General features: G+C 62.4%; 1 protein-coding gene across 1 annotated transcript; it reads right to left on the bottom strand.

Moving 5' to 3' along the window:
- Positions 1-406: 406 nt before the first annotated feature.
- On the bottom strand, positions 407-18,454 carry STRAP (serine/threonine kinase receptor associated protein). Its single transcript, XM_075848678.1, has 6 exons — positions 18,263-18,454; positions 17,106-17,205; positions 16,846-16,983; positions 14,926-15,062; positions 14,692-14,841; positions 407-794 (listed from the first exon to the last, which is right to left on the bottom strand). The coding sequence occupies exons 1-6, from the start codon at positions 18,384-18,386 to the stop codon at positions 733-735; spliced, it is 711 nt and encodes a 236-aa protein (XP_075704793.1). The 5' UTR covers positions 18,387-18,454; the 3' UTR covers positions 407-732.
- Between the last annotated feature and the right edge of the window lie 20 nt (positions 18,455-18,474).

The following is an 18,474-nucleotide window of genomic DNA, read 5'->3' as shown; positions in this document are numbered from 1 at the left end:
CTCCCGTACATGGCAGACCCGGGGGCCGTCACAAGCATCAGCAGCCCCCACAATTGTATGGGGGCTGCTGATGAGCTACAAACCCCCTACATGCGGAGATCGCAATGGAGCCCCGCATGTAACGGGTTAATTGTCTAACTCAGCGGCAATGAGCCGCTGATCGGCATACAGTGGAGTGTCCGCGGTCAGGGACAGCGTGCAACGGGAACCGCGCAGCAACTGTACATCCCCGTGCGCTAAGACACCGGCCACACGGACGTACAGCTGCGTTCTGGTGCGCCTAGGGGTTAAAGGGCACGGCTGGGGTGTAAATATACAGAAGCTCCGCCCACCAGGAGTAACCATCCCTGTAGTGCCCGATCATCCGTTAACCCTTTACCTGGCAGCCCACGGAGCGCACGGCACAGAGTTTGTACAGAGTTTATTCAGAGAACTGAAAATACATGAAACAAATATGGAGGAGCGGAGAATGTAACAGCGGTCAGAGGGGGAGCGGACCCTCCACGATCAGACCTCCCACCACAAAATCAAGCCGATCCGTCTCCCAACAGTTAAACACGTCACTGGTGTCTCATCACAGTCAACAAGCGCTGCCAAGTCCCTCCTGCGCCGTCACAGGAGCCGCGTCGTCGCCGCAGATAGAGGGCGCTCTCCGGGAATTGTCTGTTTCTGGACATTCGTTGAGTCTCAATGTCTGCGAGGTTCATGATAATCACAACCAGACTGGAGCGCTCAAGCTTTAATCTCAGGCGAGATGTTGTAGATGACATCAGAGCTCTCCAAGACCAACTCCTCTGCAAAAAGAGACAGCAGAGACAGAGGTCAATCCCAGCAAACATGGCCCGAGCCCATCCCCCAGTCACTATCACAGCAAGTGGTCAACCTGCCATCTACCACACCAATACATGCTCCACACCGCCACACAGCCCCTCAGGAGAGCTCCACACCGCCACACAGCCCCTCAGGAGAGCTCCACACCGCCACACAGCCCCTCAGGAGAGCTCCATACCGCCACACAGCCCCTCAGGAGAGAGCTCCATACCGCCACACAGCCCCTCAGGAGAGCTCCACACCGCCACACAGCCCCTCAGGAGAGCTCCACACCGCCACACAGCCCCTCAGGAGAGCTCCACACCGCCACACAGCCCCTCAGGAGAGCTCCATACCGCCACACAGCCCCTCAGGAGAGAGCTCCATACCGCCACACAGCCCCTCAGGAGAGCTTCATACCGCCACACAGCCCCTCAGGAGAGCTCCATACCGCCACACAGCCCCTCAGGAGAGCGACCCATACCGCCACACAGCCCCTCAGGAGAGCTCCACACCGCCACACAGCCCCTCAGGAGAGAGCTCCATACCGCCACACAGCCCCTCAGGAGAGCTCCATACCGCCACACAGCCCCTCAGGAGAGAGCTCCATACCGCCACACAGCCCCTCAGGAGAGCTCCATACCGCCACACAGCTCCTCAGGAGAGCTCCACACCGCCACACAGGAGAGAGCTCCATACCGCCACACAGCCCCTCAGGAGAGCTCCACACCGCCACACAGCCCCTCAGGAGAGCTCCATACCGCCACACAGCCCCTCAGGAGAGAGCTCCATACCGCCACACAGCCCCTCAGGAGAGCGACCCATACCGCCACACAGCCCCTCAGGAGAGCTCCATACCGCCACACAGCCCCTCAGGAGAGAGCTCCATACCGCCACACAGCCCCTCAGGAGAGCTCCATACCGCCACACAGCTCCTCAGGAGAGAGCTCCATACCGCCACACAGCCCCTCAGGAGAGAGCTCCACACCGCCACACAGCCCCTCAGGAGAGAGCTCCATACCGCCACACAGCCCCTCAGGAGAGAGCTCCATACCGCCACACAGCCCCTCAGGAGAGCTCCATACCGCCACACAGCCCCTCAGGAGAGAGCTCCATACCGCCACACAGCCCCTCAGGAGAGCGACCCATACCGCCACACAGCCCCTCAGGAGAGAGCTCCATACCGCCACACAGCCCCTCAGGAGAGAGCTCCATACCGCCACACAGCCCCTCAGGAGAGCTCCATACCGCCACACAGCCCCTCAGGAGAGCTCCACACCGCCCCTCAGGAGAGCTCCATACCGCCACACAGCCCCTCAGGAGAGCGACCCATACCGCCACACAGCCCCTCAGGAGAGCTCCACACCGCCACACAGCCCCTCAGGAGAGAGCTCCATACCGCCACACAGCCCCTCAGGAGAGAGCTCCATACCGCCACACAGCCCCTCAGGAGAGAGCTCCATACCGCCACACAGCCCCTCAGGAGAGAGCTCCATACCGCCACACAGCCCCTCAGGAGAGCTCCATACCGCCACACAGCCCCTCAGGAGAGCTCCATACCGCCACACAGCCCCTCAGGAGAGAGCTCCATACCGCCACACAGCCCCTCAGGAGAGCTCCACACCGCCACACAGCCCCTCAGGAAAGAGCTCCATACCGCCACACAGCCCCTCAGGAGAGAGCTCCATACCGCCACACAGCCACACAGGAGAGAGCTCCATACCGCCACACAGCCCCTCAGGAGAGCGCTCCATACCGCCACACAGCCCCTCAGGAGAGCGCTCCATACCGCCACACAGCCCCTCAGGAGAGAGCTCCATACCGCCACACAGCCCCTCAGGAGAGAGCTCCATACCGCCACACAGCCCCTCAGGAGAGAGCTCCATACCGCCACACAGCCCCTCAGGAGAGAGCTCCATACCGCCACACAGCCCCTCAGGAGAGAGCTCCATACCGCCACACAGCCCCTCAGGAGAGAGCTCCATACCGCCACACAGCCCCTCAGGAGAGAGCTCCATACCGCCACACAGCCCCTCAGGAGAGAGCTCCATACCGCCACACAGCCCCTCAGGAGAGAGCTCCATACCGCCACACAGCCCCTCAGGAGAGAGCTCCATACCGCCACACAGCCCCTCAGGAGAGAGCTCCATACCGCCACACAGCCCCTCAGGAGAGAGCTCCATACCGCCACACAGCCCCTCAGGAGAGAGCTCCATACCGCCACACAGCCCCTCAGGAGAGCTCCATACCGCCACACAGCCCCTCAGGAGAGCTCCATACCGCCACACAGCCCCTCAGGAGAGAGCTCCATACCGCCACACAGCCCCTCAGGAGAGAGCTCCATACCGCCACACAGCCCCTCAGGAGAGAGCTCCATACCGCCACACAGCCCCTCAGGAGTGCTCCATACCGCCACACTGGAGAGAGCTCCACACCGCCACACAGCCCATCAGGAGAGAGCTCCATACCGCCACACAGCCCCTCAGGAGAGCTCCATACCGCCACACAGCACCTCAGGAGAGAGCTCCATACCGCCACACAGCCCCTCAGGAGAGCTCCATACCGCCACACAGCCCCTCAGGAGAGCTCCACACCGCCCCTCAGGAGAGCTCCATACCGCCACACAGCCCCTCAGGAGAGAGCTCCACACCGCCACACAGCCCCTCAGGAGAGCTCCATACCGCCACACAGCCCCTCAGGAGAGAGCTCCATACCGCCACACAGCCCCTCAGGAAAGAGCTCCATACCGCCACACAGCCCCTCAGGAGAGAGCTCCATACCGCCACACAGCCCCTCAGGAGAGAGCTCCATACCGCCACACAGCCCCTCAGGAGAGAGCTCCATACCGCCACACAGGAGAGAGCTCCACACCGCCACACAGCCCCTCAGGAGAGAGCTCCATACCGCCACACAGCCCCTCAGGAGAGAGCTCCATACCGCCACACAGCCCCTCAGGAGAGAGCTCCATACCGCCACACAGCCCCTCAGGAGAGCTCCATACCGCCACACAGCCCCTCAGGAGAGCTCCATACCGCCACACAGCCCCTCAGGAGAGAGCTCCATACCGCCACACAGCCCCTCAGGAGAGCTCCATACCGCCACACAGCCCCTCAGGAGAGCGCTCCATACCGCCACACAGCCCCTCAGGAGAGCGCTCCATACCGCCACACAGCCCCTCAGGAGAGAGCTCCATACCGCCACACAGCCCCTCAGGAGAGCGACCCATACCGCCACACAGCCCCTCAGGAGAGCGACCCATACCGCCACACAGCCCCTCAGGAGAGCTCCATACCGCCACACAGCCCCTCAGGAGAGAGCTCCATACCGCCACACAGCCCCTCAGGAGAGAGCTCCATACCGCCACACAGCCCCTCAGGAGAGCTCCATACCGCCACACAGCCCCTCAGGAGAGCTCCACACCGCCCCTCAGGAGAGCTCCATACCGCCACACAGCCCCTCAGGAGAGCTCCATACCGCCACACAGCCCCTCAGGAGAGCTCCACACCGCCCCTCAGGAGAGCTCCATACCGCCACACAGCCCCTCAGGAGAGCTCCATACCGCCACACAGCCCCTCAGGAGAGCGACCCATACCGCCACACAGCCCCTCAGGAGAGCTCCACACCGCCACACAGCCCCTCAGGAAAGAGCTCCATACCGCCACACAGCCCCTCAGGAGAGAGCTCCATACCGCCACACAGCCCCTCAGGAGAGCTCTCCATACCGCCACACAGCCCCTCAGGAGAGAGCTCCATACCGCCACACAGCCCCTCAGGAGAGCTCCATACCGCCACACAGCCCCTCAGGAGAGAGCTCCACACCGCCACACAGCCCCTCAGGAGAGCGACCCATACCGCCACACAGCCCCTCAGGAGAGCTCCATACCGCCACACAGCCCCTCAGGAGAGCTCCATACCGCCACACAGCCCCTCAGGAGAGCTCCATACCGCCACACAGCCCCTCAGGAGAGCTCCATACCGCCACACAGCCCCTCAGGAGAGAGCTCCATACCGCCACACAGCCCCTCAGGAAAGAGCTCCATACCGCCACACAGCCCCTCAGGAGAGAGCTCCATACCGCCACACAGCCCCTCAGGAGAGAGCTCCATACCGCCACACAGCCCCTCAGGAGAGAGCTCCATACCGCCACACAGCCCCTCAGGAGAGAGCTCCATACCGCCACACAGCCCCTCAGGAGAGAGCTCCATACCGCCACACAGGAGAGAGCTCCATACCGCCACACAGCACTCAGGAGAGCTCCATACCGCCACACAGCCCCTCAGGAAAGAGCTCCATACCGCCACACAGCCCCTCAGGAGAGAGCTCCATACCGCCACACAGCCCCTCAGGAGAGAGCTCCATACCGCCACACAGCCCCTCAGGAGAGAGCTCCATACCGCCACACAGCCCCTCAGGAGAGCTCCATACCACCACACAGCCCCTCAGGAGAGCTCCATACCGCCACACAGCCCCTCAGGAGAGAGCTCCATACCGCCACACAGCCCCTCAGGAGAGAGCTCCATACCGCCACACAGCCCCTCAGGAGAGCTCCACACCGCCACACAGCACTCAGGAGAGAGCTCCATACCGCCACACAGCCCCTCAGGAGAGAGCTCCATACCGCCACACAGCACTCAGGAGAGAGCTCCATACCGCCACACAGCCCCTCAGGAGAGCTCCATACCGCCACACAGCCCCTCAGGAGAGCTCCATACCGCCACACAGCCCCTCAGGAGAGCGCTCCATACCGCCACACAGCACTCAGGAGAGAGCTCCATACCGCCACACAGCTCCTCAGGAGAGCTCCATACCGCCACACAGCCCCTCAGGAGAGCTCCATACCGCCACACAGCCCCTCAGGAGAGAGCTCCATACCACCACACAGCCCCTCAGGAGAGAGCTCCATACCGCCACACAGCCCCTCAGGAGAGCTCCACACAGCCCCTCAGGAGAGCTCCACACCGCCCCTTAGGAGAGCTCCATACCGCCACACAGCCCCTCAGGAGAGCTCCATACCGCCACACAGCCCCTCAGGAGAGAGCTCCATACCGCCACACAGCCCCTCAGGAGAGCTCCATACCGCCACACAGCCCCTCAGGAGAGCTCCATACCGCCACACAGCCCCTCAGGAGAGAGCTCCATACCGCCACACAGCCCCTCAGGAGAGAGCTCCATACCGCCACACAGCCCCTCAGGAAAGAGCTCCATACCGCCACACAGCCCCTCAGGAGAGAGCTCCATACCGCCACACAGCCCCTCAGGAGAGAGCTCCATACCGCCACACAGCCCCTCAGGAGAGCTCCACACCGCCACACAGCCCCTCAGGAGAGAGCTCCATACCGCCACACAGCACTCAGGAGAGCTCCATACCGCCACACAGCCCCTCAGGAGAGCTCCATACCACCACACAGCCCCTCAGGAGAGAGCTCCATACCGCCACACAGCCCCTCAGGAGAGAGCTCCATACCGCCACACAGCCCCTCAGGAGAGCTCCATACCGCCACACAGCCCCTCAGGAGAGAGCTCCATACCGCCACACAGCCCCTCAGGAGAGCTCCATACCGCCACACAGCCCCTCAGGAGAGAGCTCCATACCGCCACACAGCCCCTCAGGAGAGAGCTCCATACCGCCACACAGCCCCTCAGGAGAGAGCTCCATACCGCCACACAGCCCCTCAGGAGAGAGCTCCATACCGCCACACAGCCCCTCAGGAGAGAGCTCCATACCGCCACACAGCCCCTCAGGAGAGAGCTCCATACCGCCACACAGGAGAGAGCTCCATACCGCCACACAGCCCCTCAGGAGAGCTCCACACCGCCACACAGCCCCTCAGGAGAGAGCTCCATACCGCCACACAGCCCCTCAGGAGAGCTCCATACCGTCACACAGCCCCTCAGGAGAGAGCTCCACACCGCCACACAGGAGAGAGCTCCATACCGCCACACAGCCCCTCAGGAGAGAGCTCCATACCACCACACAGCCCCTCAGGAGAGAGCTCCATACCACCACACAGCCACACAGGAGAGAGCTCCATACCGCCACACAGCCCCTCAGGAGAGAGCTCCATACCGCCACACAGCCACACAGGAGAGAGCTCCATACCGCCACACAGCCCCTCAGGAGAGCTCCATACCGCCACACAGGAGAGAGCTCCACACCGCCACACAGCCCCTCAGGAGAGAGCTCCATACCGCCACACAGCCCCTCAGGAGAGAGCTCCATACCGCCACACAGCCCCTCAGGAGAGAGCTCCATACCGCCACACAGCCCCTCAGGAGAGAGCTCCATACCGCCACACAGCCCCTCAGGAGAGCTCCATACCGCCACACAGCCCCTCAGGAGAGAGCTCCATACCGCCACACAGCCCCTCAGGAAAGAGCTCCATACCGCCACACAGCCCCTCAGGAGAGAGCTCCATACCGCCACACAGCCCCTCAGGAGAGCTCCATACCGCCACACAGCCCCTCAGGAGAGAGCTCCATACCGCCACACAGCCCCTCAGGAGAGCTCCATACCACCACACAGCCCCTCAGGAGAGCTCCATACCGCCACACAGCCCCTCAGGAGAGAGCTCCATACCGCCACACAGCCCCTCAGGAGAGAGCTCCATACCGCCACACAGCCCCTCAGGAGAGAGCTCCATACCGCCACACAGCCCCTCAGGAGTGCTCCATACCGCCACACTGGAGAGAGCTCCACACCGCCACACAGCCCATCAGGAGAGAGCTCCATACCGCCACACAGCCCCTCAGGAGAGCTCCATACCGCCACACAGCACCTCAGGAGAGAGCTCCATACCGCCACACAGCCCCTCAGGAGAGCTCCATACCGCCACACAGCCCCTCAGGAGAGCTCCACACCGCCCCTCAGGAGAGCTCCATACCGCCACACAGCCCCTCAGGAGAGAGCTCCACACCGCCACACAGCCCCTCAGGAGAGCTCCATACCGCCACACAGCCCCTCAGGAGAGAGCTCCATACCGCCACACAGCCCCTCAGGAAAGAGCTCCATACCGCCACACAGCCCCTCAGGAGAGAGCTCCATACCGCCACACAGCCCCTCAGGAGAGAGCTCCATACCGCCACACAGCCCCTCAGGAGAGAGCTCCATACCGCCACACAGGAGAGAGCTCCACACCGCCACACAGCCCCTCAGGAGAGAGCTCCATACCGCCACACAGCCCCTCAGGAGAGAGCTCCATACCGCCACACAGCCCCTCAGGAGAGAGCTCCATACCGCCACACAGCCCCTCAGGAGAGCTCCATACCGCCACACAGCCCCTCAGGAGAGCTCCATACCGCCACACAGCCCCTCAGGAGAGAGCTCCATACCGCCACACAGCCCCTCAGGAGAGCTCCATACCGCCACACAGCCCCTCAGGAGAGCGCTCCATACCGCCACACAGCCCCTCAGGAGAGCGCTCCATACCGCCACACAGCCCCTCAGGAGAGAGCTCCATACCGCCACACAGCCCCTCAGGAGAGCGACCCATACCGCCACACAGCCCCTCAGGAGAGCGACCCATACCGCCACACAGCCCCTCAGGAGAGCTCCATACCGCCACACAGCCCCTCAGGAGAGAGCTCCATACCGCCACACAGCCCCTCAGGAGAGAGCTCCATACCGCCACACAGCCCCTCAGGAGAGCTCCATACCGCCACACAGCCCCTCAGGAGAGCTCCACACCGCCCCTCAGGAGAGCTCCATACCGCCACACAGCCCCTCAGGAGAGCTCCATACCGCCACACAGCCCCTCAGGAGAGCTCCACACCGCCCCTCAGGAGAGCTCCATACCGCCACACAGCCCCTCAGGAGAGCTCCATACCGCCACACAGCCCCTCAGGAGAGCGACCCATACCGCCACACAGCCCCTCAGGAGAGCTCCACACCGCCACACAGCCCCTCAGGAAAGAGCTCCATACCGCCACACAGCCCCTCAGGAGAGAGCTCCATACCGCCACACAGCCCCTCAGGAGAGCTCTCCATACCGCCACACAGCCCCTCAGGAGAGAGCTCCATACCGCCACACAGCCCCTCAGGAGAGCTCCATACCGCCACACAGCCCCTCAGGAGAGAGCTCCACACCGCCACACAGCCCCTCAGGAGAGCGACCCATACCGCCACACAGCCCCTCAGGAGAGCTCCATACCGCCACACAGCCCCTCAGGAGAGCTCCATACCGCCACACAGCCCCTCAGGAGAGCTCCATACCGCCACACAGCCCCTCAGGAGAGCTCCATACCGCCACACAGCCCCTCAGGAGAGCTCCATACCGCCACACAGCCCCTCAGGAGAGAGCTCCATACCGCCACACAGCCCCTCAGGAAAGAGCTCCATACCGCCACACAGCCCCTCAGGAGAGAGCTCCATACCGCCACACAGCCCCTCAGGAGAGAGCTCCATACCGCCACACAGCCCCTCAGGAGAGAGCTCCATACCGCCACACAGCCCCTCAGGAGAGAGCTCCATACCGCCACACAGCCCCTCAGGAGAGAGCTCCATACCGCCACACAGGAGAGAGCTCCATACCGCCACACAGCACTCAGGAGAGCTCCATACCGCCACACAGCCCCTCAGGAAAGAGCTCCATACCGCCACACAGCCCCTCAGGAGAGAGCTCCATACCGCCACACAGCCCCTCAGGAGAGAGCTCCATACCGCCACACAGCCCCTCAGGAGAGAGCTCCATACCGCCACACAGCCCCTCAGGAGAGCTCCATACCACCACACAGCCCCTCAGGAGAGCTCCATACCGCCACACAGCCCCTCAGGAGAGAGCTCCATACCGCCACACAGCCCCTCAGGAGAGAGCTCCATACCGCCACACAGCCCCTCAGGAGAGCTCCACACCGCCACACAGCACTCAGGAGAGAGCTCCATACCGCCACACAGCCCCTCAGGAGAGAGCTCCATACCGCCACACAGCACTCAGGAGAGAGCTCCATACCGCCACACAGCCCCTCAGGAGAGCTCCATACCGCCACACAGCCCCTCAGGAGAGCTCCATACCGCCACACAGCCCCTCAGGAGAGCGCTCCATACCGCCACACAGCACTCAGGAGAGAGCTCCATACCGCCACACAGCTCCTCAGGAGAGCTCCATACCGCCACACAGCCCCTCAGGAGAGCTCCATACCGCCACACAGCCCCTCAGGAGAGAGCTCCATACCACCACACAGCCCCTCAGGAGAGAGCTCCATACCGCCACACAGCCCCTCAGGAGAGCTCCACACAGCCCCTCAGGAGAGCTCCACACCGCCCCTTAGGAGAGCTCCATACCGCCACACAGCCCCTCAGGAGAGCTCCATACCGCCACACAGCCCCTCAGGAGAGAGCTCCATACCGCCACACAGCCCCTCAGGAGAGCTCCATACCGCCACACAGCCCCTCAGGAGAGAGCTCCATACCGCCACACAGCCCCTCAGGAGAGAGCTCCATACCGCCACACAGCCCCTCAGGAAAGAGCTCCATACCGCCACACAGCCCCTCAGGAGAGAGCTCCATACCGCCACACAGCCCCTCAGGAGAGAGCTCCATACCGCCACACAGCCCCTCAGGAGAGCTCCACACCGCCACACAGCCCCTCAGGAGAGAGCTCCATACCGCCACACAGCACTCAGGAGAGCTCCATACCGCCACACAGCCCCTCAGGAGAGCTCCATACCACCACACAGCCCCTCAGGAGAGAGCTCCATACCGCCACACAGCCCCTCAGGAGAGAGCTCCATACCGCCACACAGCCCCTCAGGAGAGCTCCATACCGCCACACAGCCCCTCAGGAGAGAGCTCCATACCGCCACACAGCCCCTCAGGAGAGCTCCATACCGCCACACAGCCCCTCAGGAGAGAGCTCCATACCGCCACACAGCCCCTCAGGAGAGAGCTCCATACCGCCACACAGCCCCTCAGGAGAGAGCTCCATACCGCCACACAGCCCCTCAGGAGAGAGCTCCATACCGCCACACAGCCCCTCAGGAGAGAGCTCCATACCGCCACACAGGAGAGAGCTCCATACCGCCACACAGCCCCTCAGGAGAGCTCCACACCGCCACACAGCCCCTCAGGAGAGAGCTCCATACCGCCACACAGCCCCTCAGGAGAGCTCCATACCGTCACACAGCCCCTCAGGAGAGAGCTCCACACCGCCACACAGGAGAGAGCTCCATACCGCCACACAGCCCCTCAGGAGAGAGCTCCATACCACCACACAGCCCCTCAGGAGAGAGCTCCATACCACCACACAGCCACACAGGAGAGAGCTCCATACCGCCACACAGCCCCTCAGGAGAGAGCTCCATACCGCCACACAGCCACACAGGAGAGAGCTCCATACCGCCACACAGCCCCTCAGGAGAGCTCCATACCGCCACACAGGAGAGAGCTCCACACCGCCCCTCAGGAGAGAGCTCCATACCGCCACACAGCCCCTCAGGAGAGAGCTCCATACCGCCACACAGCCCCTCAGGAGAGAGCTCCATACCGCCACACAGCCCCTCAGGAGAGAGCTCCATACCGCCACACAGCCCCTCAGGAGAGCTCCATACCGCCACACAGCCCCTCAGGAGAGAGCTCCATACCGCCACACAGCCCCTCAGGAAAGAGCTCCATACCGCCACACAGCCCCTCAGGAGAGAGCTCCATACCGCCACACAGCCCCTCAGGAGAGCTCCATACCGCCACACAGCCCCTCAGGAGAGAGCTCCATACCGCCACACAGCCCCTCAGGAGAGCTCCATACCACCACACAGCCCCTCAGGAGAGCTCCATACCGCCACACAGCCCCTCAGGAGAGAGCTCCATACCGCCACACAGCCCCTCAGGAGAGAGCTCCATACCGCCACACAGCCCCTCAGGAGAGCTCCACACCGCCACACAGCACTCAGGAGAGAGCTCCATACCGCCACACAGCCCCTCAGGAGAGAGCTCCATACCGCCACACAGCACTCAGGAGAGAGCTCCATACCGCCACACAGCCCCTCAGGAGAGCTCCATACCGCCACACAGCCCCTCAGGAGAGCTCCATACCGCCACACAGCCCCTCAGGAGAGCGCTCCATACCGCCACACAGCACTCAGGAGAGAGCTCCATACCGCCACACAGCCCCTCAGGAGAGCTCCATACCGCCACACAGCCCCTCAGGAGAGAGCTCCATACCACCACACAGCCCCTCAGGAGAGAGATCCATACCGCCACACAGCCCCTCAGGAGAGCTCCATACCGCCACACAGCCCCTCAGGAGAGCGCTCCATACCGCCACACAGCCCCTCAGGAGAGAGCTCCATACCGCCACACAGCACCTCAGGAGAGAGAGAGCTCCATACCGCCACACAGCCCCTCAGGAGAGAGCTCCATACCGCCACACAGCCCCTCAGGAGAGAGCTCCATACCGCCACACAGCCCCTCAGGAGAGAGCTCCATACCGCCACACAGCCCCTCAGGAGAGAGCTCCATACCGCCACACAGCCCCTCAGGAGAGAGCTCCATACCGCCACACAGCCCCTCAGGAGAGCTCCACACCGCCACACAGCCCCTCAGGAGAGAGCTCCATACCGCCACACAGCCCCTCAGGAGAGAGCTCCATACCGCCACACAGCCCCTCAGGAGAGCTCCATACCGCCACACAGCCCCTCAGGAGAGCTCCATACCGCCACACAGCCCCTCAGGAGAGAGCTCCATACCGCCACACAGCCCCTCAGGAGAGAGCTCCATACCGCCACACAGCCCCTCAGGAGAGAGCTCCATACCGCCACACAGCCCCTCAGGAGAGAGCTCCATACCGCCACACAGCCCCTCAGGAGAGCTCCATACCGCCACACAGCCCCTCAGGAGAGAGCTCCATACCGCCACACAGCCCCTCAGGAGAGAGCTCCATACCGCCACACAGCCCCTCAGGAGAGCTCCATACCGCCACACAGCCCCTCAGGAGAGAGCTCCATACCGCCACACAGCCCCTCAGGAAAGAGCTCCATACCGCCACACAGCCCCTCAGGAGAGAGAGAGAATACCGCCACACAGCCCCTCAGGAGAGAGCTCCATACCGCCACACAGCCCCTCAGGAGAGCTCCATACCGCCACACAGCCCCTCAGGAGAGCGACCCATACCGCCACACAGCCCCTCAGGAGAGAGCTCCATACCGCCACACAGCCCCTCAGGAGAGAGCTCCATACCGCCACACAGCCCCTCAGGAGAGCTCCATACCGCCACACAGCCCCTCAGGAGAGCGACCCATACCGCCACACAGCCCCTCAGGAGAGCTCCACACCGCCACACAGCCCCTCAGGAGAGAGCTCCATACCGCCACACAGCCCCTCAGGAGAGCGCTCCATACCGCCACACAGCCCCTCAGGAGAGAGCTCCATACCGCTAAACACAGCCCCTCAGGAGAGAGCTCCATACCGCCACACAGCCCCTCAGGAGAGAGCTCCATACCGCCACACAGCCCCTCAGGAGAGAGCTCCATACCGCCACACAGCCCCTCAGGAGAGAGCTCCATACCGCCACACAGCCCCTCAGGAGAGAGCTCCATACCGCCACACAGCCCCTCAGGAGAGCTCCATACCGCCACACAGCCCCTCAGGAGAGAGCTCCATACCGCCACACAGCCCCTCAGGAGAGAGCTCCATACCGCCACACAGCACTCAGGCACAGCACTGAGATCAGTGGAGCTGAAGGAGGAGCGGGAGGAGAGGAGCTGTAGCAGGAGAGGAGCTGGGGGAGAGGAGCTGTAGCAGGAGAGGAGCTGGGGAGAGGGAGAGGAGCTGTAGCAGGAGAGGAGCTGGAGAAGGAGAGGAGCTGGAGAAGGAGCTGTAGTAGGAGAGGAGCTGTAGCGGGAGAGGAGAAAGAGCTGGGGGAGAGGAGCTGGAGAAGGAGCTGTAGCAGGAGAGGAGCTGGGGGAGAGGAGCTGGAGAAGGAGCTGTAGCAGGAGAGGAGCTGGGAGAGAGGGAGAGGAGCTGGGGGAGAGGAGCTGGAGAAGGAGCTGTAGCAGGAGAGGAGCTGGGGGAGAGGAGCTGGGGGAGAGGAGCTGGGGGAGAGCTCCATACCGCCACACAGCCCCTCAGGAGAGAGCTCCATACCGCCACACAGCCCCTCAGGAGAGCTCCATACCGCCACACAGCCCCTCAGGAGAGAGCTCCATACCGCCACACAGCCCCTCAGGAAAGAGCTCCATACCGCCACACAGCCCCTCAGGAGAGAGAGAGAATACCGCCACACAGCCCCTCAGGAGAGAGCTCCATACCGCCACACAGCCCCTCAGGAGAGCTCCATACCGCCACACAGCCCCTCAGGAGAGCGACCCATACCGCTGTGGGGCTGTGTGGCGGTATGGAGCTGGAGAAGGAGCAGTAGCAGGAGAGGAGCTGGGGGAGAGGGAGAGGAGCTGGGGGAGAGGGAGAGGAGCTGGGGGAGAGGAGCTGGAGAAGGAGCTGTAGCAGGAGAGGAGCTGGGGGAGAGGAGCTGGAGAAGGAGCTGTAGCAGGAGAGGAGCTGTAGCAGGAGAGGAGCTGTAGCAGGAGAGGAGCTGTAGGAGGAGAGGAGCTGGGGGAGAGGAGCTGTAGGAGGAGAGGAGCTGGGGGAGAGGAGCTGTAGCAGGAGAGGAGCTGGGGGAGAGGAGCTGTAGCAGGAGAGGAGCTGGGGGAGAGGAGCTGGAGAAGGAGAGGAGCTGGGGGAGAGGAGCTGTAGCAGGAGAGGAGCTGTAGCAGGAGAGGAGCTGGGGGAGAGGAGCTGGAGAAGGAGCTGTAGCAGGAGAGGAGCTGGGGGAGAGGAGCTGTAGGAGGAGAGGAGCTCCAGGAGGGGGAGCTGTAGCTGGTGGAGATCTATCAGATCCTTCTCTCTAATCTTAGAGCCCCTTTAACACTTGTCTGTACGTCCCCCCCACTCATTACCTGGCAGGACGCACTTCCACAGACCGTACGTCTTTCCCACCGCCGTCTGCCACAGCCTTAACGTGCCGTCTTCAGAGCCGCTGGCATAAAGCTCCCCGTCCGGACTGAAGCGGACACAATGGACTGGACCAAAGTGACCCTTGTAAGATTCTGTCAGAGGAAAGAGTCAGTGATGAGACACCGATGCTGCTGCTGCTGCGGGGAGACTATGATGATGTCATTATCAGGCCTTACCCAGCTCCTCCCCCGTGGAGTAGTCATATTTATACAGCTTGAAGTCATCGCCTCCGGCCACAATGCACTCTTTTTCTGGGTGGAGAGAAGCGGAGTTAATCGGCGCCGGCGCTTCAAACGACTTTATTAGATCCAGGCTGGAAAAATGAAACAAAGATCCGGTCACAGATATACCACAGAATCTAGAAGAGAGGAGGGGATGGGGGGGCAGCCGCGTCCTCCTACAGGGGAGATCAGCGGCATCCCCCTCTACAGCTGGCACCACCTACAGGGGAGATCAGCGGCATCCTCCTCTACAGCCGGCACCACCTACAGGGGAGATCAGCGGCATCCCCCTCTACAGCCGGCACCACCTACAGGGGAGATCAGCGGCATCCCCCTCTACAGCCGGCACCACCTACAGGGGAGATCAGCGGCATCCTCCTCTACAGCCGGCACCACCTACAGGGGAGATCAGCGGCATCCCCCTCTACAGCTAGCACCACCTACAGGGGAGATCAGCGGCATCCTCCTCTACAGCCGGCACCACCTACAGGGGAGATCAGCGGCATCCCCCTCTACAGCCGAAACCACCTACAGGGGAGATCAGCGGCATCCTCCTCTACAGCCGGCACCACCTACAGGGGAGATCAGCGGCATCCTCCTCTACAGACGGCACCACCTACAGGGGAGATCAGCGGCATCCTCCTCTACAGCCGGCACCACCTACAGGGGAGATCAGCGGCACCCCCCTCTACAGCCGGCACCACCTACAGGGGAGATCAGCGGCAGCCTCCTCTACAGCCGAAACCACCTACAGGGGAGATCAGCGGCACCCTCCTCTACAGCCGAAACCATCTACAGGGGAGATCAGCAGCATCCCCCTCTACTGCCGGCACCACCTACAGGGGAGATCAGCGGCATCCTCTACAGCCGGCACCACCTACAGGGGAGATCAGCGGCATCCTCCTCTACAGCCGGCACCACCTACAGGGGAGATCAGTGGCACCCCCCTCTACAGCCGGCACCACCTACAGGGGAGATCAGCGGCACCCTCCTCTACAGCCGGTACCACCTACAGGGGAGATCAGCGGCATCCTCCTCTACAGCCGGTACCACCTACAGGGGAGATCAGCGGCATCCTCCTCTACAGCCGACACCACCTACAGGGGAGATCAGCGGCATCCTCCTCTACAGCCGGCACCACCTACAGGGGAGATCAGCGGCATCCCCCTCTACAGCCGGCACCACCTACAGGGGAGATCAGCGGCACCCTCCTCTACAGCCGAAACCATCTACAGGGGAGATCAGCAGCATCCTCCTCTACAGCCGAAACCACCTACAGGGGAGATCAGCGGCATCCCCCTCTACAGCCGAAACCACCGACAGGAGAGATCAGCGGCACCCTCCTCTACAGCCGGCACTATCTACAGGGGAGATAAGCGGCACCCTCTACAGCCGGCACCACCTACAGGGGAGATCAGCGGCATCCTCCTCTACAGCCGGCACCACCTACAGGGGAGATCAGCGGCATCCTCCTCTACAGCCGGCACCACCTACAGGGGAGATCAGCGACATCCTACTCTACAGACGGCACCACCTACAGGAGAGATCAGTGGCATCCTCCTCTACAGCCGACACCACCTACAGGGGAGATCAGCGGCATCCTCCTCTACAGCCGGCACCACCTACAGGGGAGATCAGCGGCATCCTCCTCTACAGACGGCACCACCTACAGGGGAGATCAGCGGCATCCTCCTCTACAGCCGGCACCACCTACAGGGGAGATCAGCGGCATCCTCCTCTACAGACGGCACCACCTACAGGGGAGATCAGCGGCATCCTCCTCTACAGCCGGTACCACGTACAGGAGGAGGGGGGAGAGCAGAAATGTCACAACCTCCTCTACACAGCTGGATAGAGCACAGAACATGCGGATACCTGGCCGTGTTATACAGGGCGATGGTTCTCCCGTAAGTGATGAGCAGAGCCTCTCCATCTGGAACGTACTCCATGCTGCTGACTGATTGGTTGAAGTTCAGGGTCTTCACCTCCGTCATGCTGGTTCTGTCCCACAGACTAAAGAGCGGACACAAGAAGGAGAAAGTCATGGCTGTACGTGTCAGCGCAGCCGCCGCCACCAGGTCATCCCGTCACTGCGCAGGGGGTGGAGCTACACATCACATGACTGCATCACTCACCGCACAGTCTTGTCATCGGATGCCGAAATGATCTGTCGGTCATCATTGTACCATAAAGCCTTCTTAATGGCAGAAGTGTGGCCCCCAATCTGCTCCGGATCTGTGAGGAGAAGACAATCCTCTGTTACACCTCCCTGCACGGCACTCAGCCAGAGCGGCACTCAGCCAGAGCGGCACTCAGCCAGAGCGGCACTCAGCCAGAGCGGCACTCAGCCAGAGCGGCACTCAGCCAGAGCGGCACTCAGCCAGAGCGGCACTCAGCCAGAGCGGCACTCAGCCAGAGCGGCACTCAGCCAGAGCGGCACTCAGCCAGAGCGGCACTCAGCCAGAGCGGCACTCAGCCAGAGGGCCACTCAACTCATTCCTGATCCTTAAAACGAGGTGTCCTATTACTGCATATGCACATCATAGAGGGGGTCCCTCATCCAGTCTGAACAGAGGGCCACCCCAAGTGTGGACCTGGCCATAAAATACAGAAAAGACCGGCACGTAATGCGGCAAGATAGCGGCTTCTACCGGTAATAGCTGGTCACCGCTCATCCTTAGCATAGGCCATTAATATTTGATTGGTGGGGGGGGGGGGGGGGGGGTGTGGGGTCTCTACCCCAAAACCCCCATCACGATTTAGACAGGTAGAGCGGCTCCTCCCTATGGGCTTTTAGTGAAGGAGCCTGAGCTGTAGTACCGGTCACGGCCACTATCGTGTGTACGGCGCTGTGACGGTGTAGACAATGATCAGTGCTAATTGATGAGGATCCCGGGGGTCCGACCACCGATCAGACCTCCATGGCCTACCCTAGGGATGGATCTGGCAGGTCCCACTTCATTCAGGTGCAGCCTCCTAAGGATTTGGTGAAGCCACACAGTATAACCCCCCCCTGCATGCCGTGTCACAGAACAACCCCCCCCCCCGTGTCACAGAACAACCCCCCCCCGCCGTGTCACAGAACAACCCCCCCTGCATGTCGTGTCACAGAATAACCCCCCCCCCGTGTCACAGAACAACCCCCCCCCTGCATGCCGTGCCACAGAACCCCCCCCGCCGTGTCACAGGACAACCCCCTCCCGCCGTGTCACAGAACAACCCCCCCTGCATGCCGTGTCACAGAATAACCCCCCCCCCCCCCGTGTCACAGAACCCCCCCCCCGCCACCTACCGGACTCTGGTTTTATCAGGTCATAAATCCGCAGCAACTTGTCCTGTCCCCCGGTCAGCAGGTGATTACTGTCCTGTAACATAAAGCAAACAGCGCCATCATGTGGCCAAACAGCCGCCACCATGCATCCCGTGAGGTCGGCACTCCCCGCTCCCCCCTCACCGACACTTCTTATAGGGGGGCTCCGCCCGGTGACCTTTCCTGGTTATGAC

The sequence above is a fragment of the Rhinoderma darwinii genome, unplaced genomic scaffold (assembly GCF_050947455.1).
Source record: "Rhinoderma darwinii isolate aRhiDar2 unplaced genomic scaffold, aRhiDar2.hap1 Scaffold_4458, whole genome shotgun sequence".
NCBI lineage: Eukaryota > Metazoa > Chordata > Amphibia > Anura > Rhinodermatidae > Rhinoderma > Rhinoderma darwinii.
This window is presented reverse-complemented; position numbering and strand designations above follow the sequence as displayed.

Bases quoted from the DNA above. Each gene is read 5' to 3' on its own strand.
- STRAP (XM_075848678.1), bottom strand. From the start codon at position 18,386: ATGGTGGCGGCTGTTTGGCCACATGATGGCGCTGTTTGCTTTATGTTA. The intron at 17,206-18,262 runs GTAGGTGGCGGG...TTCTCCTCACAG, and splicing joins CCTGATAAAACCAGAGTCCG to ATCCGGAGCAGATTGGGGGC. The intron at 15,063-16,845 runs GTATCCGCATGT...TCATTTTTCCAG, and splicing joins GCCCTGTATAACACGGCCAG to CCTGGATCTAATAAAGTCGT.